We start from the raw sequence: 23,654 nt of genomic DNA on the forward strand, positions 1-23,654 counted from the left end.
TTAGCATTGTAATGCTTTGACCTACTGGTTGAGAACCAGTTCTGTCCATAGATGATAACAGAGTGAAAGCAAAAATGTTATTTCAAAGTGGGAGATTTCTGCTGGGACTTTAATGATAGGAAGACTGTTTAGTGTTCCTGGCAGGGAAAGTGGAGGGTAGTGGTTTGTTCATGCAGTGCTTAATCTGTGTTTAAGCGCATGAATGGTTTTGGCTTCTGTTTCCTTCTGGTTAATTTTTTACCTTTAAGTTTGCGTAGTTCAGGAAAATAACATTGTATCAGCTTGGACTGGTGGCCCACTAAGCCTGTTTTTAACTATGATGTCTATTAAGGTCTTCCCTTTCTCTTCTGTTTGCCAGTGCCAAATGCTGGTTTTCTCAATAACATTTTGGTCAAATTAGACAAACTCCTTCCACCTTTCTTGAAATGTAAGCTGAAACGGTTCTACCTGGCTGTCCTCTATCTATTGCAAGATTACCGTCATGGTTGTGGGAATCCATCAACTTTAGAAATAGGAAAATTTGTGTTTGGAAAACCAAACCCATAAAAACTGAGATGTGTGAGAAAATGTGTTTCTTAAGTAAAATACTAATTGCAGCAGTTGAAGAAAATTATTCTGGAGTCTTTACTAAAGAACTTTAAAGTAGTTGCTTCAAATAACGTTTCTGTGGAATGTGCTTTTTTTCCAGTGAGCAGAGTAAAATTCTTAGCTTTAAACGTTCCTTGGATTGGCCCTGTAACTGAAATACAGCAACTATTTGTAATAATGAATTCAAATCTAGAAGACAACTCTTAAAGCAGCAGTGTTAGCTAATTTATTTTTCCAACAGATTTAAATAAAAAAGGTGAAATGGAATAGTGGAAAAGTGTATTAGCTCTTCTAAAGAGCTAAGCTAGTCACTTCTGATTAAAAATTGACCCCCCTCCTTGCTTTTTTTTATGATTAGCATTTAATTTGATAAAGAAATTTCTTTCACTTTTGTTTGTTTGGTTTTCTCTGATAGTCTTTGATCTTAAGGGTTTGGTATGTTTGTAGCTTGGTGAACCTACTTTCGAGTTTTGCTAGAAGTCATGAGTTAGCCTGCTGAGGTGGTCCTGCCCTGGAGCAGCTTCTGTGCAACACTTCAGTTTCCCCAGTTCCTTTTTTTAAGGTGTGACTCCAGACAGGGAAGGGCTATTCTCAAACTCTTCCATGATAAATAACAATGTAAATAATTTATATGTACGCTAGGGTTTAATCCTCTTCTCTTTGTCCCTTCTTCCCCCTGGTGTAACAGACCCTCATGTTTCTGATGTCTTGTTTTTCCTCTGTGACACTCTTGACTTTGCTCCAAGAAGCAGTTGTTTACACTGTGTAGAAAAATTAGGTGGCATCACACCCTTTTGTATTTTTGGGATAATTGAAGTCATCTTTTCATTGTTGTATTCTGCCATTGCAGAAGTGCACCTAGCATTTCTTCTTTTTTTTTTTTTTCCCCCTCATCCTGTTAGTTGGGTATTTGAAAGTGTAATGCTGTGTCTGTAAATTCAGTGGTAAATGGAGAGTTGTTAACAATTTTCCTTCATGCAAATCTAACCGTTGTAGAGTGTAGCATTTCTCCTTCAATTACATGTTCCAAATTGGAATCCCTCTCAAAATTTTGGCGGTTCAGTATTGGTTTAGTTGTGGTTCCAAAATTGCTATCGTTTATAAGGATGAATATACTTTTTCTTGACTAATACAAATTGTGCTCTGGTTGCGTGTTGTACTGTGTTCTGCCTACGTGGGTTATTTATTGAGATTTTGTTTCTAATCTGAATTTGCAGACTTTGCTACTGGGTTTGGATAGGAGTTGGAATATCCCATTTATTTCTATGACTATGTGGGGGTGAGGTTTCATAATTTTCTAGTATCTGCTGTTTTTTCCCTTTAAGCCCTTTAGTTTAAAACCATCCATGTTTGTTTAACTTAAGTTTTCTAGACTTAGAAGACAGATGAAAACTTAGATAACATCTGATGTCTTGAATGGATTGTGAAGCACAGCACTGTGTTACATTTTAACGTTTTAGCCTCTTGTGCGTGGCTGAAAGGGTAAAATCTTTATGGACAAAGGCTTTACCAGCACTGCAGCATAGGAATACGTATTGTGTAAATGGTCTGTATTATCATGCATCACACAGTAATTTGTTCTGTGTGCTGCTTATCAGATTGCCAGGCTTTCCTGCAATATCTTCTTTAAAATTGCTTCTTTTATAGCAAGTTTCATGAAACAGAAGGGCAGTGCTGTGGCTTTTTTTCCTGTGTTTGGTGGACTGCCTTACTGAAAACCGAAAGAAAGGTTTTTAAACTTTACCAGTGTTTTTGCTACTTGTGCTTCTGATGTTTCTGTATTGTTTCAAAATCAAGTAGACCTCATGTGGATGTAATGCACAGAAAAAAAAATATTTTTTTAATGGAAGGTAGCAGGTAAATGTATACTAAAACCCAAGCCAGAAGAAGGCTAATGTGCGTTAGTGTCAATAGCTCTTCAGTCTGTTAGTTTAACCCCTGATAGAGGTTAATGAACATGACTGCTTATTTTATGTAGCAGTGCTGCTATGACGGAGTCAGCAGAGCTATTGCTCAGGATGTGTTATACAACTGTAATATCAGAACCAATTCATTTGACACGTCTTTTTTTTTTTTTTTTTTTTTAATCTTTTATAGTGTGCCGGTCAAATAAAAGTCCCTGGGTCTGTCTGACGTGCTCAAGTGTCCATTGTGGAAGGTGGGTACAAAGTGTTAGTGTGCAAATCTTTTAATCAGAGCTTTTTCTTCTTCCTTTGTTGCTTGACTCTGAGACAGTTCATTCAAAATTTTCCTGAATGCCTTATAATTCCGTGAAAGAAACCTTTCATGATCTCATTTAACATTGTATATTTATATGAAACTCACTTCTTCGCTACCTTATGAGAGTCCGAAGATTATATGCAATATCACTCTTTTCCCAAAAGAAAAGCGCATGGTGAACGTGATTGCTCAGCTCAAAAAGTGTCTGCTAATTCAGTGGATTATTGACAAGTCCATTCTGTAAAAGATGTTTCTATTGTAATAAGATTAAACCAATAAGAATTCTTAGAAACCCAAAATCCAAAGTTGGCATGGCTTGTTTTGAGAAAAACAGCAACTGTCCAGCTTAGACAGAAAATACCTTAAATGGACTGTAGCGTAGTTTTGGAAGAAGGTTATTGCCATAACATGTAAGGACTAACTACCATCAGAATTCCTTCAGAGTGCACCTGGTTTTTGTCTGTATTAGTTGGAAGTATGCCAAAGGAATTTGTAGAGGAATGATGCAGTCAGTGCTGTTATTTATATGTCAGGGAGTTGTAGAAAATGTGCCACTACCTAAATGTTTGAGATGCACATATTAATGAGAATGGAGTTATTGTTGACGTTTAGACAGTATCTGAGATGTGAATGTGTTTTCACCTGTAGGGTAGCATCTGTGCTGGTGTGCTTTTATTCTGGAAAAGCATCATTAAACTTAGTGACTTTGTCTTTTTAAAGTAGGTTCAATAAACTCCAGTTTTTTTTTCTTTGATCTGGATAGCAGTAAGTGCCACAATTTTAATAGTGTCTCTTATTCAGAGTTTTCAGTACAAACCCCCTTTTTTAACTTTTTATCTATTAATTATTTTTTTAAATGTATACTTTGTGAGAACCAAGAGAGGGGAGGCTACTCCGTGTTACATGATGGTGTGAAATAAATAGTTTAGAATATTTTACTTATTACTAATTTTTTAAAAATATTATTACTGTCCACAAATGACTTTTCTTGTGTGTAGTTGGTAGACACGGAGTAGTTATTTATGCAGTTTGTTTTAACTTTCCAAACTGCTCACCTCCTTAGAATGGAAAATAATTGAATGAGAAGAATGTAATATACCTTGTAATGGGAGCACTTTGAAAGCACATAGCATATTCTTCTGTTCAGATAACGTTTGAAATCAAAGGAAGAGAAGTAGAGCTTTTCAGATCTTCACTTGAAATACATCCTCCAGGTTGGAGTCATTGGGAACATAACTTGACCATGTTATAGCAGCAGAGCATTTCTGGTGGGAGCACAGTTGTTATAAACCTGTCGTTTGCACTGTTGGGCAGAAAACCAACTCCTGCAAGCACAACTGTCTCATTCGGGTTAGGATGTAATTGCTACAGGATTCTGCCAGCACAGCAATGTTGGTAACCCCCTGGCTTCAGTGCCTTAACTAGCACAGCTGTGGTAGCAGAATTGTTTACACCTGCATGTAAGAACAAATGTGGAATATAAAGACCTTCATGTGGAGCATGTGCAGAGTTCCTATTGGTTAGCATTACCAAGTTCAGCACGCAAGAAAAGGGAGAGGAGGGAATTCACCTGAGGTCTGGCCATGCACTTCTAAGTGTTAATGATTTTCAGCTGATACTTAGGGCACTTGCATTTGTAATGACACTTTTTTTATTAAAGGTGCATAATTTTCCAGATCTCAAATTTTGAGCATGAAAATGCTCATTGTGTCCACAAAAGAGCTGTAGGATTTTAATGTGGTTTGGTTTTTTTTTAGTTATGTGACCCCAAGCCCTAGAGGCTTTCAAATTCAGGAACTTTTTATAAAATGTAGAGTGCTCTAATATTAAATCGTGCTGCAGAATGGGAAAGCTTAAAATGGATGTGCTTTCATATGGGGGTCAGCACACTGCTGAAGTAATCACAAACATGATGAGTCCTGGGTAGAGGAAAAAGTAGAGGTGTAAGAAAAGTATATGCGAAAGCAATATGGAGAACTCACCCCATTACATGTATGGAAAAGGGGAGCTACTGATTTTCTCAATTGTGGAGGTGCATCAGTCTGTTAAGGGCCCAGCTCCTGGGGTTTGGTACAAGGATGCCAGTTTGTGGTTGCTATGAAGGAGACGGAGAGATTAATTTGGACAATGTGGGAGAGTGAAGGGGCAAAAAGTTAGCAATTTTAACAAATGTTTTCACACAGGTGAATTGCCTATTTTAATGCCTGTATGAATATTGGATGCCTTTTTTCTTCTTGTTTTCAATTAATGTTGGCTAAGTAACAGCTTATAAGACTTTTTTATGTTTTTCATTTATTTTAGATATGTGAATGGCCATGCAAAAAAGCATTATGAAGATGCACAGACTCCTATGACCAATCATAAGAAAACAGAAAAACAAGAGAAAGTTCAGCATACCGTGTGTATGGATTGCAGTAGTTACAGTACATACTGGTAAGGGTTTAAACGCTGTAATTTGACAACTTTTTGCATACTAGAAGGTGAAAACTTCAGAATATCGTGAAGCATTATATTACACACATTTTTGAGCACTCATCTCTTGATTTCCAGACATGGCTGTTTAAAAACGGTTATGAAATAACCTTCTGCTTTTGCATGTGTGTTGTAGCACTGGTTGTGGCTAAACTCCTGCATTTCAAATGGCGTAGTAGAAGCTTTTTGAAATTAATGCTCTTTGTGTGGTTTGGAGTTGCTTCTCTTTGCTTTGGGTTATGTTGAGAACCTAACCGCTTAATTGCAAAAGTTGCTGTTTGGTTGTAGTTACTCCTTCAATCAAATTGGTGAGCCTTTCACATACCCTTTATTTGTCAGAATATCAGAAAGTAAAGTAATACACTATAGTTCCTGCCCAAGAGATGTGACCTTGAGGTGTGTATGCGTGTGTTTTGTTTGTTTGTTTTCCCCAATATTCATTTTTTTTCTTCACTCTGAAAGAAAGGCTTTTGGAGATTTGATGCAGCATGTATGAGTTTGGGGAAGTGATGGATCCTCTTGGGAAGCAGCATCAACTCTCTGGCGAGATGAAGTAGCAGAATCACAGACATGATTCTTTTAACAGAAGAATGGCCTGGGCTGATCTATTCCATCAGTTTCTTAGAGTGAGTTATGAGCACTGTTTAAGGACATTTAATAGTAAGCTGGTAATGTTGGGTTCCTTATCTTCCTCAGAGCAAAGATTGGAAGTCTATGGAAAACAATGCTTCTGTGCATTCAGCATCTTCCTTTTCACTCCTAGGCAAAACTGCTGACAGCTGCTTCCACGTTTCCTGTTAGCTTCACCGTTTCCCATCTATGTCTTTACTTGTGCAGTGTGGCAGTGCAGGATTTGAACAGTGCAAATCTCAGGGAAATCCGTGTTAATGGTCTTGTAAAGTTACTGAGTATATAGCTCCACTGATGGGTATTTTGTTCAAGTCATCGGGTATCTTTTGTGTACTTCATCAGGGAAAAATCTGTTTGCTGAAGGTTGGGTATCCAATTTTATGAGGAATACTTCTGCAACAAATATTTTTATCGCCTGCAGGTAAAATCACAGTTAAGTGGTCTCACCTGAAGAAATTGCGTGGAGCAACTAAAAAATTATTCAGATTATTCACTTTCCCAATTAATGCTGTCAACAGCTGAGTTCTGCGTTGTGGCTTTTTGTTTTGTTTGAAGTATGACCAGTCTTCTAGTCCCTCTGAAGGTAATAATGAGTGGAGGAATTTTAGCAGGGTATTTGAAGTCTCGATTATATCTCAATTTACTATGACAAATAGTATGCCCAATTTGCTGAGGCTTGATGAGTTATACTAGCAAGTCAGAGCACTCTGCTGCCCTTATCCCAAACTCGGTAAGGGCATTGCAAAATGGCGACAACCAAACTGAGCGTTATGGGATCTATTACTGAAACCAACGATGCTTGTGAGGAGCAAGTAGGCAGGCACTTAAGAAGCTCACTGGTGTTACGCAGCGTACTTGTGGTAGGGCAGATGAGAAGCAGTTTAGCACATGATGTCTTTTCTGATAGACGATAGAAGGCTGAGTCATCTACGGATGAACTGGAACTGTAGAGAGCTTTGCATTGGGGAGTTCCTCTTGCATATAATTCACTAGCAAATTATAACTCCCCTGTGCTAGGGTGAAGCTGAACAAGCTTCAAGAGAAGTGTATCTTTGCTTTCATTTAGGATACTTCAGTTTTTTCCCATTAGATAATCAGAAAAAGATACTTGGATCTGTTATTGCACCCATTTTTTCTTTTTCCGTGGAAAAGAAAAAGAAATAAAAAGAAAAAGAGCTTAGATCTGTATAGATGAAGCAGAAAGCTTTCAAGACCAGCTTTTGCCCCTGTATTTCAGACAGCCCTGTAGGGGCTGCTATCAAATAGTGCTTGGCAGTTAAAGCAAATAGTTGGGTGAATTCAAGTCATAACCACTTACTGTGGAGATTGAATTTTGAAATGTAATTTGTTAGCTTCTTCAGTGTAGATGTGAATCCAGTAGACAGTGCTGTGTTTATGCAATGACATTTCTTTTTAAGTGAACTTTAAGGATTAATATTTTATGCTAGCAATGTGGGCAACCTCAATAATTTGAAAGTCAAGAAAACACCATCCTAAGATTAATTGAATTTTACTTCTACTGTAAAAATAATGGAGATATTTTGATGCAGTGTTGGCTTTTATGTTTGTATTTGCAGTTTTGTTTACTGCACAGAGTTGAGTAAGAATACTCTTCTTCTATTTCTATCCTATGGATCCCAATTTACTCTGTACCTTAGCTTGCATGATAGTGAACAGGCCTGCAGGGGCTCTTTTCTGAGCAGAAGCTATGGAATTCTTTGCTTTTCTTTGGCCATGTCATAAACTTTCATGCAGTCATGAGAGTCACAGTCCAGGATTTGCCTTAGCTGTGTCCAAGGGGAATAAATACCGTGTGACTGTTGAAGCTACCATGGTTTATTGAATTTTGTTTGTAGTTCACATGCAGTCTTGCTGTGAACCAAAACCAGATCAAGCAGTGTTCTGTAATTGCATTTCAGTGTGGAAGTCTAGGTGTGTTATGTTTTCTTTTATGTGATCACAAGCTTTCAACGTAGCTTTGAAAGGAAAATGTTTCAGTTCTGGTGGGGGATGGTGCTTAATTTTTATTTTTTTAACATGAGATGAGGTTTTTGTTGTATTTATGAATTTGGGAATGTTTTGAAAAAATACAGGCATGCTTTTGAGGTATCATTAACTATTGGGCAACTAGGGATTTGGTTTCCAGAGGGTTTTGATCTTTCTTCCTCCTCCTATTTCCCTGTTCAGTCTTTACAGTGGAAAAGTTGAGAGAATGTTAATCTTTAATTTATTATGAGAGTACGACTTGATTCTCTGACCACTTTTGAGACAGTAGGTGCAATACTAAATCTTCAGACTGAATTATGTTTGAGACCGTAAGCACTGAGGAGAAAAGGACTCCTGAATTCCACTTTCTGGAGATGATCAGCCTTTCAGTTAGTTCTAAAGTACTAAGCACAAAGACTTTACAAGGAGTACAGATCTTTTTTCTCTTCAGGCTATCGCAGGATGCTTTCTCCTGCTGTGTTAGTGGTTGTTTTTCTGTGCATGAGAATTGAAATGGTATGTGTAAGAAGCCTGCTTTCAGAACTAGTTTCCTGAAAGAGGACTGTTGTAAATTTGTTTTCTCTGTGCTAGTGCACCGACAGTTGGTTAGCACAGAAGAAGAAAGGGCTGCCCTGTTTATGTGTTTGCATAATATGTTTCCCGTGTTTGTTTAATCCCAGATACAATTTGCAGGTCAGATTTCTGACCCATTAGCCTCCTTGTTATCTCTTAAAGGGACATGGCTGTGCTAATGTTGTTCCCCCCCAGGGCTGATGTAAAAATAGCTAAGTGCCAAGGACTTTACCAAATTCTATTCTTTTTTAGTCTTTGGTTTTGTGATGGTGGTTCTGCTACTGTGGTAGCACATGAGCATCTGAAAGTGAGATTGCTTAAGGCCATTATTTTGCATTCTACAGTCAGTGGAAATTAAAGAAGGTAAAAAACATTTTATCAAGACAGTAAAATTTGAGTTCTTTGTTTACTTTTATAAGGTGTTAGCACAGCTAAGGAAACTTGGATTTACTTAATTTTTCTTGTCTTGGTAATTCTCCAAATCTAATCAATCAGGGCTTTTAAAAGTAGCATGAAGTTCTGTAACCTACTGTAACGGCCAGCACTAAGCGTAAGTGTTCCCCAGAGTGGTGCATACATTCACTGGCTTGCTGACATTTTAGCAGCAAAGGAGGCCAGAAAAGACCAGGCCTTGGAGGTAGCAGACGTGGTAAAAATAGAAAGTGTATAGGAAGGAAAACTTTGTGCTAATCCAAAGGGACCCTCCCCAAACTACAGAATTTTTCTGTACAATTGTGGTTAAAAGCATATTGTAGAACTGCCATATGCAAAAAGGTGTGTTGTTGTTTTGTGATTATCCTGAGGATCATGAATTAAACATGTTTAGAATGTCAGCCTCACATATAGGAAGTAATCTCGAGGCAGTTTACCTTTAAGATGCGTGGGCTTAACAAAGTTCAAGCTGTTAAAGCATAAACTACTTCCTATGCTGTTTACTTTGTTTATCCAAAATAGATTGGTAGTAGTGCTGAATCCTCAGTGTTGCAAGAGAGGTGATTTAAAAAACCCTGTCCATTAAAAAGAGAAATAGAAGAAGCTTGTCTTGTTTTCCAGTGAATCTTAAAATTACTTTTCCACTGTTGCAAGGACCCTGCCGTTTAATGATGTATTTGGTTTTATTCTTCCATCTTGGGGAAAGTGCGAACTTGCAATTTTACATAAAGGTGTAACTGGGATTGGACTGAAAATAAGGTTAAAGTGATCTTTAGGGCATGGGAGCAAGTATTAAATAATCTTTCAGCAATAAATTGGCTTAGAGACTTTCAGTGAGCTTGCATCTGCTTTCATTTCCTGTTTATAAACATTAGTAGCTACACAACTAGAGTAGTAATGTAATTGTGCTAATATACCTGGGGATGTGGACACGCTTGGCATTAAGGAGGAGTCGGACTGTACTATATCCACCTGCACCATATTTATCTCTCAGCAAAGCTGCTGGGGTAGTTTGCTCTGATGGTTGTCCTTAAGGTGTGGTGACCTGTGAGAGTGGCAAATGCAGGAACGCTTCATTAGGTAATTGTAGGTGGCTGATAAAGCTGAACAGCACTACTTAAAACATGGCTGAAAACTAAGCATGTTTACAGACTTCTTCCCACTCCCAAACTAACTAAGTCTGTGGCAAACTTTTAAAAAAAAAAAAAAAAAAAGCTATTACTGGCAATAGCTATCCCAATTTCTAGATCTTGCGTAAGTACCCATAACTGCTATGTTCAGTGTTGCGAAATCTTGAGTGTCATATTAATTTCTTAGAGGCAAAAATCAACAGAGATCCTGGACAGACTGGTCTTACTCCTTTCAGTGGCAGGGGCCTTTACTTTCTCAAGTCTGTTGTCTCTTCAAGGATTCAGGGTTTGAAAGAATGCTAGCAATACTGTTGCCTTTGAACTACATTTTAGATGTATGATGCAACAAAGGATGTTGTAAATTCCAGCTGTGCCTGAAGTCGATAATAGCTTCATTAACTTACGAAGCACGGATCTGCTTCAGCAGAGGAGTAACCTGAGACAACGAGGATGTGTTTCGTATTTGAGTCACAGAATCACAGAATCGTTAAGGTTGGAAAAGACCTTTAAGATCATCAAGTCCAACCATCAACCCAACACCACCATGCCTCCTAAACCATATCCTGAAGTGCCACGTCTGCACGTTTTTTGAACACTTCCAGTGATGGTGACACCACCATCTCCCTGGGCAGCCTGTTCCAATGCTTGACCACTCTCTTCATAAAGAAAATTTTCCTAATATCTAGTCTAAACCTCCCCTGGTGCAACTTGAGGCCATTTCCTCTCTTCCTATTGCTAGTTACTTGGGAGACGAGACCAACACCCACCTTGCTACAACCCCCTTTCAGATAGTTGTACAGAGCGATAAGGTCTCCCCTCAGTCTCCTCTTCTCCAGACTAAACAACCCCACTTCCCTCAGCCACTCCTCGTAAGGCTTGTGCTCCAGCCCCCTCACCAGCTTCGATGCCCTTCTCTGGACACACTCCAGCACCTCATTGTCCTTCTTATAGTGAGGGGCCTGGAACTGAACACAGGATTCGAGGTGCGGCCTCACCAGTGCTGAGTACAGGGGCACAATCACTTCCCTACTCCTGCTGGCCACACTATTTCTGATACAGGCCAGGATGCTCTTGGCCGCCTTGGCCACCTGGGCACACTGCCGGCTCATGTTCAGCCGGCTGTCGACCAGCACCCCCAGGTCCTTTTCTGCCTGGCAGCTCTCCAGCCACTCTTCCCCAAGCCTAGAGCATTGCATGGGGTTGTTGTGACCAAAGTGCAGGACCTGGCACTTGGCCTTATTTAAACCTCATACAGTTGGCCTCTGCCCATCGATCCAGCCTGTCCAGATCCCTCTGCAGAGCCCTCCTACCCTCCACTCCACTCCCACCCAACCTGGTGTCATCTGCAAACTTACTGAGGGAGCACTCGATCCCCTCATCCAGGTCATCAATAAAGATATTGAACAAGACTGGCCCCAGAACAGAGCCCTGGGGAACACCGCTTGTGACCAGCCGCCAGCTGGATTTAACACCGTCCACCACAACTCTCTGGGCTCGGCCATCCAGCCAGTTCTTTACCCAGCGAAGAGTAAACCTGTCTAAGCCACGAGCCACCAGTTTCTCCAGAAGAATGCTGTGGGAGATGCTGTCAAAGGCTTTATACTAAAGTCCAGGTAGACAACGTCCACAGCCTTTCCCTCGTCCACTGGGCGGGTCACCTGGTCATAGAAAGAGATCAGGTTGGTCAGGCAGGACCTGCCTTTCATGAACCCATGCTGGCTGGGCCTGATCCCTTGGTTGTCCTGCACATGCCCCGTGAGCACCCTCAAGATTTACTGCTCCATAATCTTCCCTGGTACCGAGGTCTGGCTGACAGGCCTGTAGTTCCCAGGATCCTCCTTCCAGCCTTTCTTGTAGATGGGTGTCACATTGGCAAGCCTCCAGTCGTCTGGGACTTCCCCCAAGTTAGTCTTGTGCCAAAGGGAAAGGAGGGAAATAGCTATGCTTCTGATATTAAACATACCCAAGTAAGTTAGTTTTCTTCACAGGAAGTGTTCAGTTGCCTGCCAGAATTTGAAGCTGCAGTTTGATTCTTCACAGTAAGCACTAGGCTGACAAAGACTGCTCGGAGCGGAGTTACCTTTGAGGGATGTGGGGGAAGGGAGGTTGCGACCAAGTCTCTGCCTCCCTTTTTGTCGCAGTGCTCTCAAAAGAGCTGGTGCAAGTGGTGCTAAGTCTTTTCTCACCATCCTATTTCTCATGCTGGAATACGGGTTATCTAGTTCTTGAGCTAGCTCTTGGCTAACCCTGCAAGAGCACTGTGAAATGTCATCTGCAGCTCCTGTGCATAGCAGTAAGGCTGCCTCCTTTGAGAGGGACTCGAGGAGGCCGCACAGAATTCTCGCTTTCCCTATGGGCAGGTGTGGATTCCGCAGGGCTGTGCTTCCTTACCGACTGCAGCATTTCTGTTTCTTCGTTTTAAGGGATTTTGCCCTTCCTTTCCCTCCCTTTTCTTTTACTCCACTCCTCTATACAGGTGTTATATGGATAAGAGGGTCCACATCACTCTGGGACCTGTGTTCCCTCTTCTTGTGAGGGCAAGAAATGCGAGGGATTTAAAATACAGCAAAGCAGCAGCAGTTAATGCCATCTTGCAGCAGTGTTCTCCTTGTAACAGTTTTCTTTGCTACTCTTTCATTCCTTCAAATCAACATGTGCACTATGGATTTACATGTACTCAGCAAAATAGTGAAATAAGGTGTGAGGGGGTTTTCAGCATTCCCTAACAGACCCTCGTCCCCTGCTTTAGAAATGTTCTGTAACCTTTGCCTTTGTGTACAACATGAGGCGTTACAAGCCCACGGTTTGAATATTAAATTATAATGAACACCTTTGCTTCTTGGAAAATATGAGATCTTCGTAGTACGTTATAGGATTGTAGACTTTTGTAAGCCTTACTTCTGCAGAGAGGCCATTTTGATTTGGCTTCGCTTTACATTTGTTTCGGAGCAGTGGGAGGATCAGCTTCTCTCTCAGCTCAGTTACTTCTGCACACTTACCTTGAAAAAGCTCAAAATACTAGCTTAAGTTTTATAAGTGTTTCTGTATATATAAAAACTGTATGAGAGGTTGAGTGATATTTGTGGTTAAAGCATGAGGTGCGAGTTGCTCCAGACTTCTGGTGTTACTTTGGACAAACCACATAACCTCTTAGTTCATTGTCCCTGGTCTTTTTTCTGTAGCAGAAACTTTTACATTGTGTGTTCAGCGACTCAGGTTTTACTGATAGCTTTACAGTATTAAATTGATCTGTGTTATATGGTAATAAAAACTTTGTATTCTGTTTACTTGATGTCAGTTGGTATTTTCTGATAAATCTTCTATGGATATCAGATTATGGATAATATTATCAGATAATGGATAATCTACTAATGCAGCTTTTGGTTACACTGTATGTTTGAAGTTTCGTAGAAGTGGAATCCTGCATTGGGACAAGCAGTACTGAGCTGGAAGAAAAAAACATGCAATAAGATAGTGCCTGTACCTTCTCCTGCAATAGGGTCGTTTTCAAAGGGGACAAAGCTCAGTATGTAGGTGTTGTGCTCCCCTGTTCCCCGCTCAGTCTTCCATTGAATCACTTCAATGCTTCTCACACGTAGGCTTGCACAACTGTTTTGAAATACTTCATTGAAATCCTTTGCACGTTCTGATAAATGTTTTTCTTGCAGTTACCGCTGTGATGATTTTGTAGTCAATGATACCAAGCTGGGCCTGGTACAGAAGGTCAGAGAGCACCTACAGAACTTGGAAAAGTAAGTAGTTTGTTTACATCGAGACTGCTTTGGGTGGACTTGTCATGCTGTATCATTTAAGTGGTATCTCTGTTTTACATGTATATACATATATATGTTTGTCCTTCTCTGTGTGTGATACTGTGTATGTTTAAATACCCTTTTCATCACTGAGAAGCAGAGGTGCAGAACGAATGGATTTGGCTGATCTGTTTCTTATACAGTGAATCTTGTAGAAGCAGCGTATGGTGATATAGGAATTTAGATACTGATTAACTTTCTTGCTGCCTAGACAGTAATTACTGTCTTTTTTTTAATACATAAATGGGAGAGAATATCTAGAACAGAATCGTCATTGTGTCAAAACCAGAATAAGTTTCTGGAGCAGAGAAATAGAGGCAAAAATATGGGTGGAAGTAGTCTTCATCTTAACTGCCTAGTTTAGTTTCCAAACAAAAAGATTAAGGAGGTTTATGAACTTGGAATTGTACAGAAGAGACATGTTTTTCCTCTGCCTTTATCTGGCACTGTTCCACTGAAAAGTAGCATCTGCATCACAAAGACTGTAATATCTGTGGCCAGTGCTAGACAGCAAACAGTCTTTCCACAGTTTGCTTGGAAATCTTATGTAATAGTAAGTAGAAGTATGTGTGCATACAGTGCTTCCAAATACATGTGAATGCCCCAGAGTTCAAAGAGGTCTCGTGCTAAGAAACTGCTGTGATTTTTGGGAAGTCTCTGGATCCTCCCTGAGTTAAGTATGTCACTTCCTCTGTAGGTAAAAACTAACATTTTCATTACTTTCCATTCTCTTTTTGAGGGGCGTCTCATGTATGTATTAAGATGTAAAGTTACTTAAGCATAATGAGAACTGCACATCGGTATTTTGAATGTGTCCAGGAGATCTGACTCTTTGGGAGGTAAATGATACCGTGGGGGCTCTCATTGTGTTTAATGACAGTTTCTGAATGTTTGGAGGGCTTTTTAATTAAACAAAAAAACCCAAAAAAAACCCCCAAAAAAGGTGTGTGGGGGGAACACCACCACCACCCCAAAACACAGCCCAGCCTCAAATCTGGAACAAGTTGTGATTTTGCTATTAGATTAGAGAAGTCATAAACTGGTAGTTATGAGGGGCCAGTAATTTCCAGTGATGTGGGAAAGAATAGCTAATTGGTCTTGTAACTTTGTGTTAGTATTAGAGAAATGTTATGACCGTATGTGTTTTTAGGTAAGAGGAGTTAGCTATAATACATAAGTGCTAGCACTCGAGATACTTTTCATTTTTGATAACATCACTTTGTCCTGATTTTTTTTTGAAGTTGTCTTTCTGAAGGCTTAGTCGATTCTTCTGACAGAAGTATTTTATGGAAAATTCTGTATTAAGTATTCTTTTGATTAAGGAAGAAGATCAATATTTTAGGTGACAAGTAGCATGCTAATAAGGCCAGTCATCAGGGAGCGTACTGTAGTGTGCATAACTTAATGCAATTACCTTGGACATTAGTGTTCAAAATAGGATGTGCGTATGCAGTCTATTTTAAGAGTCTGAAAAGCATATGTTGCAATCAGGAAGCTCTTTGCTGTCTTAATGACAACTGATGGCAGATGTAGTCACCATGTTAAGCATTAGGGTGATTATCTGTTGTCCATTTCACACAATATTTTGTTTTTATAGTAAGTAACCTCTTTTACTTTCCAACAGTTCAGCCTTTACATCAGACAGACATAGGAAAAGAAAACTATTGGAAAACTCGTCTCTGAACAGCAAGTTATTAAAAGTAAATGTAAGTATGACAGATGTGGTACGGTGAGTGTAAGGCTTTTTTTCTAAACCTGTTGAGGCTTATAGTTGGCCTAGACTTGAAATACGGATAGTCAGTTACCTGGATTCTGCTTGGTATACTTTCTCATGTCCTGACCGCACACCTGGAAGAGCCCCGTCTTACAAAAGAATGTTTGATATCCTGTTGCATTTTTGTTGACCTAGACTTTGAGCTTCCCTGTGCTTTAGAAGGGTTTCATGTCAAGTTGGAGCTTCAGGGCAGTTTCAGCTTGGTGGGATCAGTGAAACTGGAAGGAGCTAGTGGGATTAAAACAGGACTAGACAGAAGACATTTCTGAGAGACAAAGGGTTTTTGTCTGTCTTTTTTTTTTTTTACAGTGCAGAAGGCAAAGCTGCAGGTGTACTAGCTTTTTCTAGGGGGATATGAGAGTAATTGTTTGGAAAAAGTAAAAAAAATTAATAAATTGTTAAGAGCTTAGTAGAACTTGCTTTCAAAAGGAACTGTGGACTATTCTGAAAGCTTTTCTCACTCCCATCTCTCATCTTCGTGCTATTTTGACTTCAAATCTGCAGAACAGCACCCAGGAGAGGAGGACACAGTCCTTGCTGGATAGCTGAAGAGCTGCACAATTTCTAGGCAAAGAATGCCCCTAACCACATGTCTGTTTTCCACAGTTTGCGTTGAGGGAGTTTCTGATCTTCATAATTTCTCCCAGATTTTAGGGACGTAGAGGGGAGATACTGACCCAACTGTATGCAACTGCTTCATTTGCACCCTTGGCCAGGAGGCATGGTAGAGCAGAGCTATTCCTCCTTGGCCCTTGGGGCTGCAGGACAGCAATGTAGTCAAAGGGAGCTAAAGTAATAGCTGTCCTCAGCTATGAGGAACAATTACCTGATTAGGAAGAGAACCAGTTCTTGAGAGGAGTATGAATGGAAATAAGGTGAGGTGGGAGCAAAGCAGTCAGTTGCTGTTTTGCAAAGTCTGCAGCTACTTCAAAAATTCTACTACCTACACTCAATTTAGGGTCCTCTGTGCTGTGTATGCTTCCTGTACTGTCCCAATCTTGGGGTGACTGAGGAAACCTGGGAGAAATAGTGGGGTGTTTTTGCTATGGCAACACATAGCATCATTGTCTGGAAAACTCAAACGCAGTAAAAACCAGCAGGAAAATTGTAGGCAATATTTTAAATGTGGAGAGGACAGAATTAGAAAGCATGAACTTAATGCTGCTTGTATTCTTCTCAATCTGTGCTGTTTTCTCAGTTTCATTAATACCTGAGTATTGCCCGTAGCAACGGATGATCTTTTTATTGTTGGCACATTGTATCCTGATCTAGAGAAGACAGGGCACTGCTGTTTGCATCAATACTGTGCTGTCTCACCCTGGGCAAGAGCGAGAAAAGAATATGCTAAAGGCACTGTAGGGTTTGTACTTTTAAAGTTTTCTTCCTTTATTTGAAAACAGGTCTGTCTTTAAACAATACTTTCTGAATTGGTAAATTGCTTATGTAAATAATACTTTTTTTTTTAAACAACATATACACAAATATCCTGCTGTCATTAGTTCTTCACCAGAGGTGATGTTTGTGGTAGATTTGGGGGGGGTAGTTTTATTCGAACACCCTGAATATGTGTTTGGTAACCCGGATAGGCATCCAGTCTTTAGCGTCAAGTAATATGTTCATTTTGAGATACTACTACTAAAAGATGGTCTAGTTTTAAACTCTGTTACAACAGTGAGGAATGCCCAAAAATTTGATGAACTTCCAATGTGATATTTTTGTAGGCAACGGAATGTGTCCAACTGTTGGGGATTTTTGAAACCATAAATGCAACACTTGTCCCCCTTCCTCATCCCTCCCCTCCCAGCCCACCCTGAATATTATTTGGCAAAAAGCAAGCTCATCTGTGGGTGACATGGCTCTAACCTGTTAAAACTCCTAGACTGTAAATGGTGTACGTTTTGCTTCTCTTTATTCGACACATGGCTTTTTCTTTGGACAGTCTAACTTGACTGTTTCTTTCCCAAATAAATGCTATTGTCTGTCTTTCAAAAACCCTCCTGGCCACCACAAAACCCCACCAAGACAGCAGGCTAGTGCTGGTGACTTAAAAACAACCTGCAGGCTGCCACGCTATGCATACTGGACACAGGACTAGATGAAGGATTGGTATTTCCATTTTTTCAAAGGCACTTTAGCAAAATTCTCACTGAACATTATTGGAATGTGAATATTTGACATATATACACACAAATACTTTGCATTAAAAGCCCGTGATTAACTCTGTGTTGTCCTCGTCTAGATTTATTTGCACAGGAAAAGATGTAGTACAGTTTTCTGTTGACAGGATTGAGTAAGAAACAGGTTTCATGTCAAGATGGAGCTTCAAGGCAGTTTGAGCTGGTGAGGTGGTTGCTTTGGCTTTGAAACTGCACTTTTAAAACAGTGTAGTTTATTACTGTTTGAATCTATGCTGGTGTAACAGTAACAGCTCTGTGGGGAGCAATGGTAAGTCCTTCTTTAACTTAACAGTTCTTGTTTCCAGGGAAGCACCACTGCCCTGTGTGCCACAGGCCTTCGGAACCTGGGGAATACGTGTTTCATGAATGCAATCCTTCAGTCGCTCAGGTACCTCCAAAGCTTTCACCACACCTCTCTTGCATTAGGCAAGTGAATTTGGCCAGTTACCACTGTATGAAAGTGTACCTGGCTTTGCAGGAAAGGGTGTGTGCAGGCACCATGAAGTTGTGTTTCGCAGCGTGAGGGACTTCCTGTGATGCAGCATTCCAGAGGAAGCCTGCTGTATCCTCAGCAGAAAAGGAGACTGCCCTTTCTTTGCTGGGGCTGTTCAAACATGTTGATGTTTATGAAAGCAGAGACAGGGCTTTGAGGGATGGGGTGTCATGGAAGTGGGGAAGAGAACAGTTTGTGAGGTGCTGATATGCTAGACTTCATTTAATTGCTGCCAAGACCACCGCCGCTCTGTAAAATTGTCCTTTTGCATTTCTGAATTTGCCGACTTCACTGGCAGACTACTGAGCGGTGCTCTAGCGGGACTAACCGGTCTCTGTTTTCTTTTCCGTCACTCAGGGTTTGCTGACAGGAGTTGAGGCAAATGCTTCTTATGTTCCATTACTGGGACTGTGGTAGCAGACGTTAGAATTGGAGGTGGCAGTAGGCACGGAGTTAACCTCCTCAGCATATGCAGTCTAGTTTGTTAGGGAATGTCTTCTGATACCTCAGTCTGTTGTGGTATCTTTTAGTCAAAGCAGAGCCAAAATGTAATTAGTTCAGGTAGTTGGGATGATGATGATATTTATGGGTCTGGTCAGTCATTTACAGAAGATGAGTATTTGTTACAGTATGTCTTGTATCTTGAACTGTTTGTGATTGCCATCCTCTATCACTGGGTGAAGTTGTGTTTATGCATTTCAAAGAACAGGCTCCAGAATATGTACTATTGTTTTTATTCTTTGCCCTTTTAAGGATTTCATTCCTTTTTCCTTTTTCCGCAGTAACATTCAACAGTTCTGCTGTTACTTCAAAGAGTTGCCGGCTGTGGAGCTGAGGAACGGGAAGACGGCAGGCAGGCGAACTTACCATACCAGGAGCCAGGGGGATAACAACGTGTAAGCTGCATGTTCCTTGTTAGCACTGAACTTAATGGAAAACAGCAAATGCTTGGATAGTAGAGCCGCTATACGCTTTCAGTGTTGCAGAATCATAGAAATATGATTCCTGGGGGGACAGAATCGTAGAAAAATAGTTGGCTGTACAAAAAAAGAAACTTGCATCACTTGCAGTTTGCTTTTATAGGTCTGGTGCTGCAGGAGGAAGCAGTCAGAGACATCAGAAAGCACTTCACAGAATCACAGAATCACTAGGTTGGAAAGGACCTTTAAGATCATCAAGTCCAACCATTAATCCAGAACCACCATGTCCCCTAAACCATGTCCTGAAGCGCCACATCCACACGTTTTTTGAACACTTCCAGGGATGGCGACTCCACCACCTCCCTGGGCAGCCTGTTCCAATGCCTGACCACCCTCTCAGTGAAGAAATTTTTCCTAATATCCAATCTAAACCTCCCCTGGCGCAACTTGAGGCCATTTCCTCTTGTCCTATCACTAGTTACTTGGGAGAAGAGACCAACACCCTCATCGCCACAACCCCCTTTCAGGTAGTTGTAGAGAGCGATAAGGTCTCCCCTCAGCCTCCTCTTCTCCAGACTAAACAACCCCTCAGCCGCTCCACACTTGCAGTGTAACTGTGTTTAAAGTGAGGTTAAGAAGTGCTAGTTATATGTACGCCAGACATAATGCTATTTAATTCCAGCCAAAATACAGTCGTGGGGATGTGTCTGCAAGTGAACATACTTAAAAAATCAGAGTAGGCGATTCACAATCTGTAGCTTGTTTGAGCCAGTGTTAAGGGGATGATGTTAGCAGAGTCTACAGTAAAATGGCGAAAGGTGGATCGATTTCCAGGTGAGTCCTCACCATCTCTCCAATGTTACGGGTAGGATTTTGGATGCAAAATTTTTGAAGTACTGTAAAGAATATTTACCCGATCATTACAATCTTATCCAAAGTAACGTCTGATATTTCTGCCATTGAGCTGGGAAACCTACAAGGGTTATAACACAAACCCATATTAATCAGCAGCTTTTACTTTCTTTCCAGTTCATTGGTGGAAGAATTCAGAAAGACACTCTGTGCTTTATGGCAAGGAAGCCAAACTGCATTTAGTCCAGAGTCTTTATTTTACGTCGTTTGGAAAATCATGCCAAATTTTAGGTAAGTTTTATAAAATAAGAACAATATTCTTGATTGCAACCTTGTATGGCTGGTGTCCTACTCTAAAATTTGCTGAATCCGCAGGATATACTCTATGCAGCTTTCCCCTATGCCCACAGATACGCTGTGAAAAGGATCTTAACTTTGATCGACAGTTTTGTGTTCATAGGTAGTACTTTTTTTGCCCCGCCCTTCTACCGCATGCTACATGTAGCAGTGTGGGAGAGGACAAACATCTCAAATACTAAAACAGCAGTAGTTGTACCCTTGAGCCAGTGCTCCAAAGGGCAGAAGAACCAAGATAATGACTGGTAGGTAAGTGCCAAGTGCATGGTGTTAACAGAACCCAAGCTTGGCTGCAGTAAGAAAGTGGTGTAAGCCAGATTAAAAAAGGTACAGCACCTACAGGCCTAAATGCAAACATACTGGTTGAAACTTCCTTGATTCTCTCAAAATACTGTAGTCACCAGCTGGACATGAAGTAAGGGCTGTAAGAAAAAAAATCTTGTGCATAATAGGCATTTTGTGCCCATACTGACAAAAAAAAAAAAAAAGAGACGCTAGAAAGAAAGGGAAAAAAGACGGTTACCCAAGTAAATCGAAGTATCGTTCCTCTCCAAGGTCTCCCTGTCCTGGCCCCTGAACCTCTTTCAAAGGAGCACTGAAACCTGTTAGGATATATTGTGATGAAGGTAAGTTGCTCCGTGTTCTCAGGTAGTAAAGATGTTCTCTTATCTGTTACATCTCCAGCAGTGCTGAAAAGATGCTGTGAACACATCTGCTCAACAAGTAACCCGAATAATGCAGATCTATTTTGTGAACTATTCTTCACACTGCCAAATATGTTTCACTTGGCTTATGAGAATCAAGGAAGTTTAACACCAGTAGTTGCAAGCAGCGACCAAAACACGATAGGCAAATGAACATTGTCCGTAATGTCCTTGACCAGTTTCCCAATTACAATCTTCGCTATAATTCTTGTTAGACTAAGTGAGAAACCAGTTCATTAAAGTTCCTCAAGCAAATTTTCAGCACTGTGGGTTTGATCACAGTTTTAAAAAAAGTGTCTCTTTTTAAAAAGTGCTGTTTGTTGGGGTTCTCCCCTTTCCCTTTGTATTCCCAGTTAGCTGGGAGCATGTCCGTGATTAAGTGATCAGAATTTACTCATTAAATCGCATGGAGAATAGAGTCAGCTGCTCAGTAGATCCCTGCTCCCACATGATCCAGGGACAAGTTTGAATTTGTTCAGTGCTTAGTTGTACCTTGTAAAAGCTAATGATGCTGCAATTCTAGTTCTACCTTGTGCGCTTCTGGTGAGATTGGGAGGGAAAGATGGATGGACACACACGTAAAAGCGAGCGGGAGCCAGCAGCACGTTAATCCACGAGCCAGCCGCTTTGGCTTATGAAGCCTGAAGTGATGGGGCAGGGGGAGGAAACATGGTTGGAAACGTGCTTTAATTGTCTTAGCCCTAGCCCAAAGAGATTTCGGTTGCTAAAGGTGCATCGTGCCTGCCTCCAAGGCCTGCAAGTGCTCTTCGCCTTAAAGCAGGTTATAGAAACAACTGCTGCTGATGCACTCCGTGGTCTCATATTGCGTACAGGGAGTAGAGAATACCATTTATAGTTACTGTAAGCACAACTGGAGTGCCTCTGGGCTTTGGTGCTGCTGTGGAAGTCATGCTCCTTGACTGTTTTGGACAACATCTGCTACTGTCGTTCTACTGCATGCCGAGGTAGTTCTGTAGCCTCATGTTGAGTTGCAAGATGTGTATTTTGCTGATTTGCTGTTGTATACGTAGTATGCTCTATTTTCCTAGTAACTGTTCCTGTTTCTATCCTATCTTGTTGCCAGTGGGAAAAGGAATGTCAGAGGTGGGCTTGAACTGAATTGCTTCAGGTGGATGGAGATCGGGTTTATCACACAAGCTGGCTATCAGAGAAACTGCTTTTTGCTGAAGGGCTTTTAAGATCATAGTTTATTTTATAAACAGTGCATTGTCCATATCATCGTGTTCTTTTGCAGATCTGTATCTATACTTTGCTTTTTAACAAATCCAAAGAATTTTTCATCTGAAATTAACATATTTGTATGCAAGTGTAAACACATGCAGCAGGAGCACAGCCAACAATGTGGAACGATTCCAAAAGTTATTTCATATCAAACTTGTTGCGGAGCAAGTGTGCCTTATCTTTCAGAGCTCTTTTATGAGGAATGTAATGTTGAAAAGGTGTTTGAAGCGAAGACTTCCCATAACTTTGATCATCAGCTGTTTTATTACAATTGCTTATGTGTTTATTAAATCGAAGATACCTGTATTTGGTAAACTATGCAAATGCTGGGTCATCTCGGCACTTTCAAAAAGATGCTACAGGGTGCACAGTTAAGTCAAGTTCTGTTTCACTACTTTGTTTCATAATAATGTATAATTATTTTGCAACTTTGGGAGAATAAGCCCTGGTTTTGGCTGTACAGGAGTCTGGCCTGCTGAAGCACAGCAGTGTTTGTGTGCCAGTTTTTCTGCAGTGAAAGGTAGGTAGTGCTGCTGAAGTTTTTCAGGGTGCTGTAAAATCTACATACAAACTCAGCGATTTCTTAGAAAGCTGCCAGTTTGGAAGAAAATGTTACTGTAATTCTACAAGATGAAAAGGCTGTATTTCATTTTTTATTTTGTTACCTACCTCCTAGCAATACTTTTGTAGGACATATCAGGACATCAGCCTCACATTGCATACTTCTGTTACACCGAGTCTGTTCTCATTTCCCTCCAACTCGGGGTAGTGTGCCGTGAGTCTTAACGGACATTTTCCATCCCCAGAGCAGCAACATAAAAAACATCGCTGCTGTTCTTTCCCGGGCATCCCTATGTGACGGTTACCGCCAATACTTCTGTGGAGTAGTGAGGAGGAAGAGGGGCAAGGAAGGCGTGATAAAACAGCTTAAAAGAATGGACAAGAGGGAAAGCCAACTGTACTACGTAGGGATTTCTGCAGCTAGGCCTACAAAGACTTGCATGTAATTATGCCAGTGTTGCACAAAGCTTTCACTGTTTCCCTATGTATGCTTTCCTACTTCATCTCAGAATTCATCTTATGGCAAATGAATAGCAGTTGTTTGTTAAAAATGACGCGCGATTTAGCTTAAATGGCTTTAAAGAAGTATTTCACCCTGATGGCTTCTCTGCTCCATTAGGTTTGCTAGTGGTGAAATAATAATGGTGACTCTTGGAGCAGCATTGCTGCTGATGGCATGACACATCTGAGACTGAGGTCCTATCCTACCAAATGCAAATGCTCAGGAGGCG

General features: G+C 40.6%; 1 protein-coding gene across 2 annotated transcripts in view; it reads left to right on the forward strand.

Moving 5' to 3' along the window:
• The window catches only part of USP3 (ubiquitin specific peptidase 3), a 45,040-nt gene that overhangs the window by 14,626 nt on the left and 6,760 nt on the right, over window positions 1-23,654 (forward strand). The window contains exons 2-8 of one of the 2 annotated variants that reach the window (XM_082004939.1): window positions 2,686-2,746; window positions 5,110-5,241; window positions 13,700-13,783; window positions 15,468-15,549; window positions 18,100-18,182; window positions 19,070-19,183; window positions 20,237-20,350. In XM_082004939.1, coding sequence (XP_081861065.1) covers window positions 2,686-2,746; window positions 5,110-5,241; window positions 13,700-13,783; window positions 15,468-15,549; window positions 18,100-18,182; window positions 19,070-19,183; window positions 20,237-20,350 — 670 coding nt within the window. The remainder of the gene's footprint in view (window positions 1-2,685; window positions 2,747-5,109; window positions 5,242-13,699; window positions 13,784-15,467; window positions 15,550-18,099; window positions 18,183-19,069; window positions 19,184-20,236; window positions 20,351-23,654) is intronic. The other variant, XM_082004940.1, reaches the window with a different exon arrangement.

Source organism: Phaethon aethereus (assembly GCF_964289735.1).
Source record: "Phaethon aethereus genome assembly, chromosome: 12".
NCBI classification, from domain to species: domain Eukaryota; kingdom Metazoa; phylum Chordata; class Aves; order Phaethontiformes; family Phaethontidae; genus Phaethon; species Phaethon aethereus.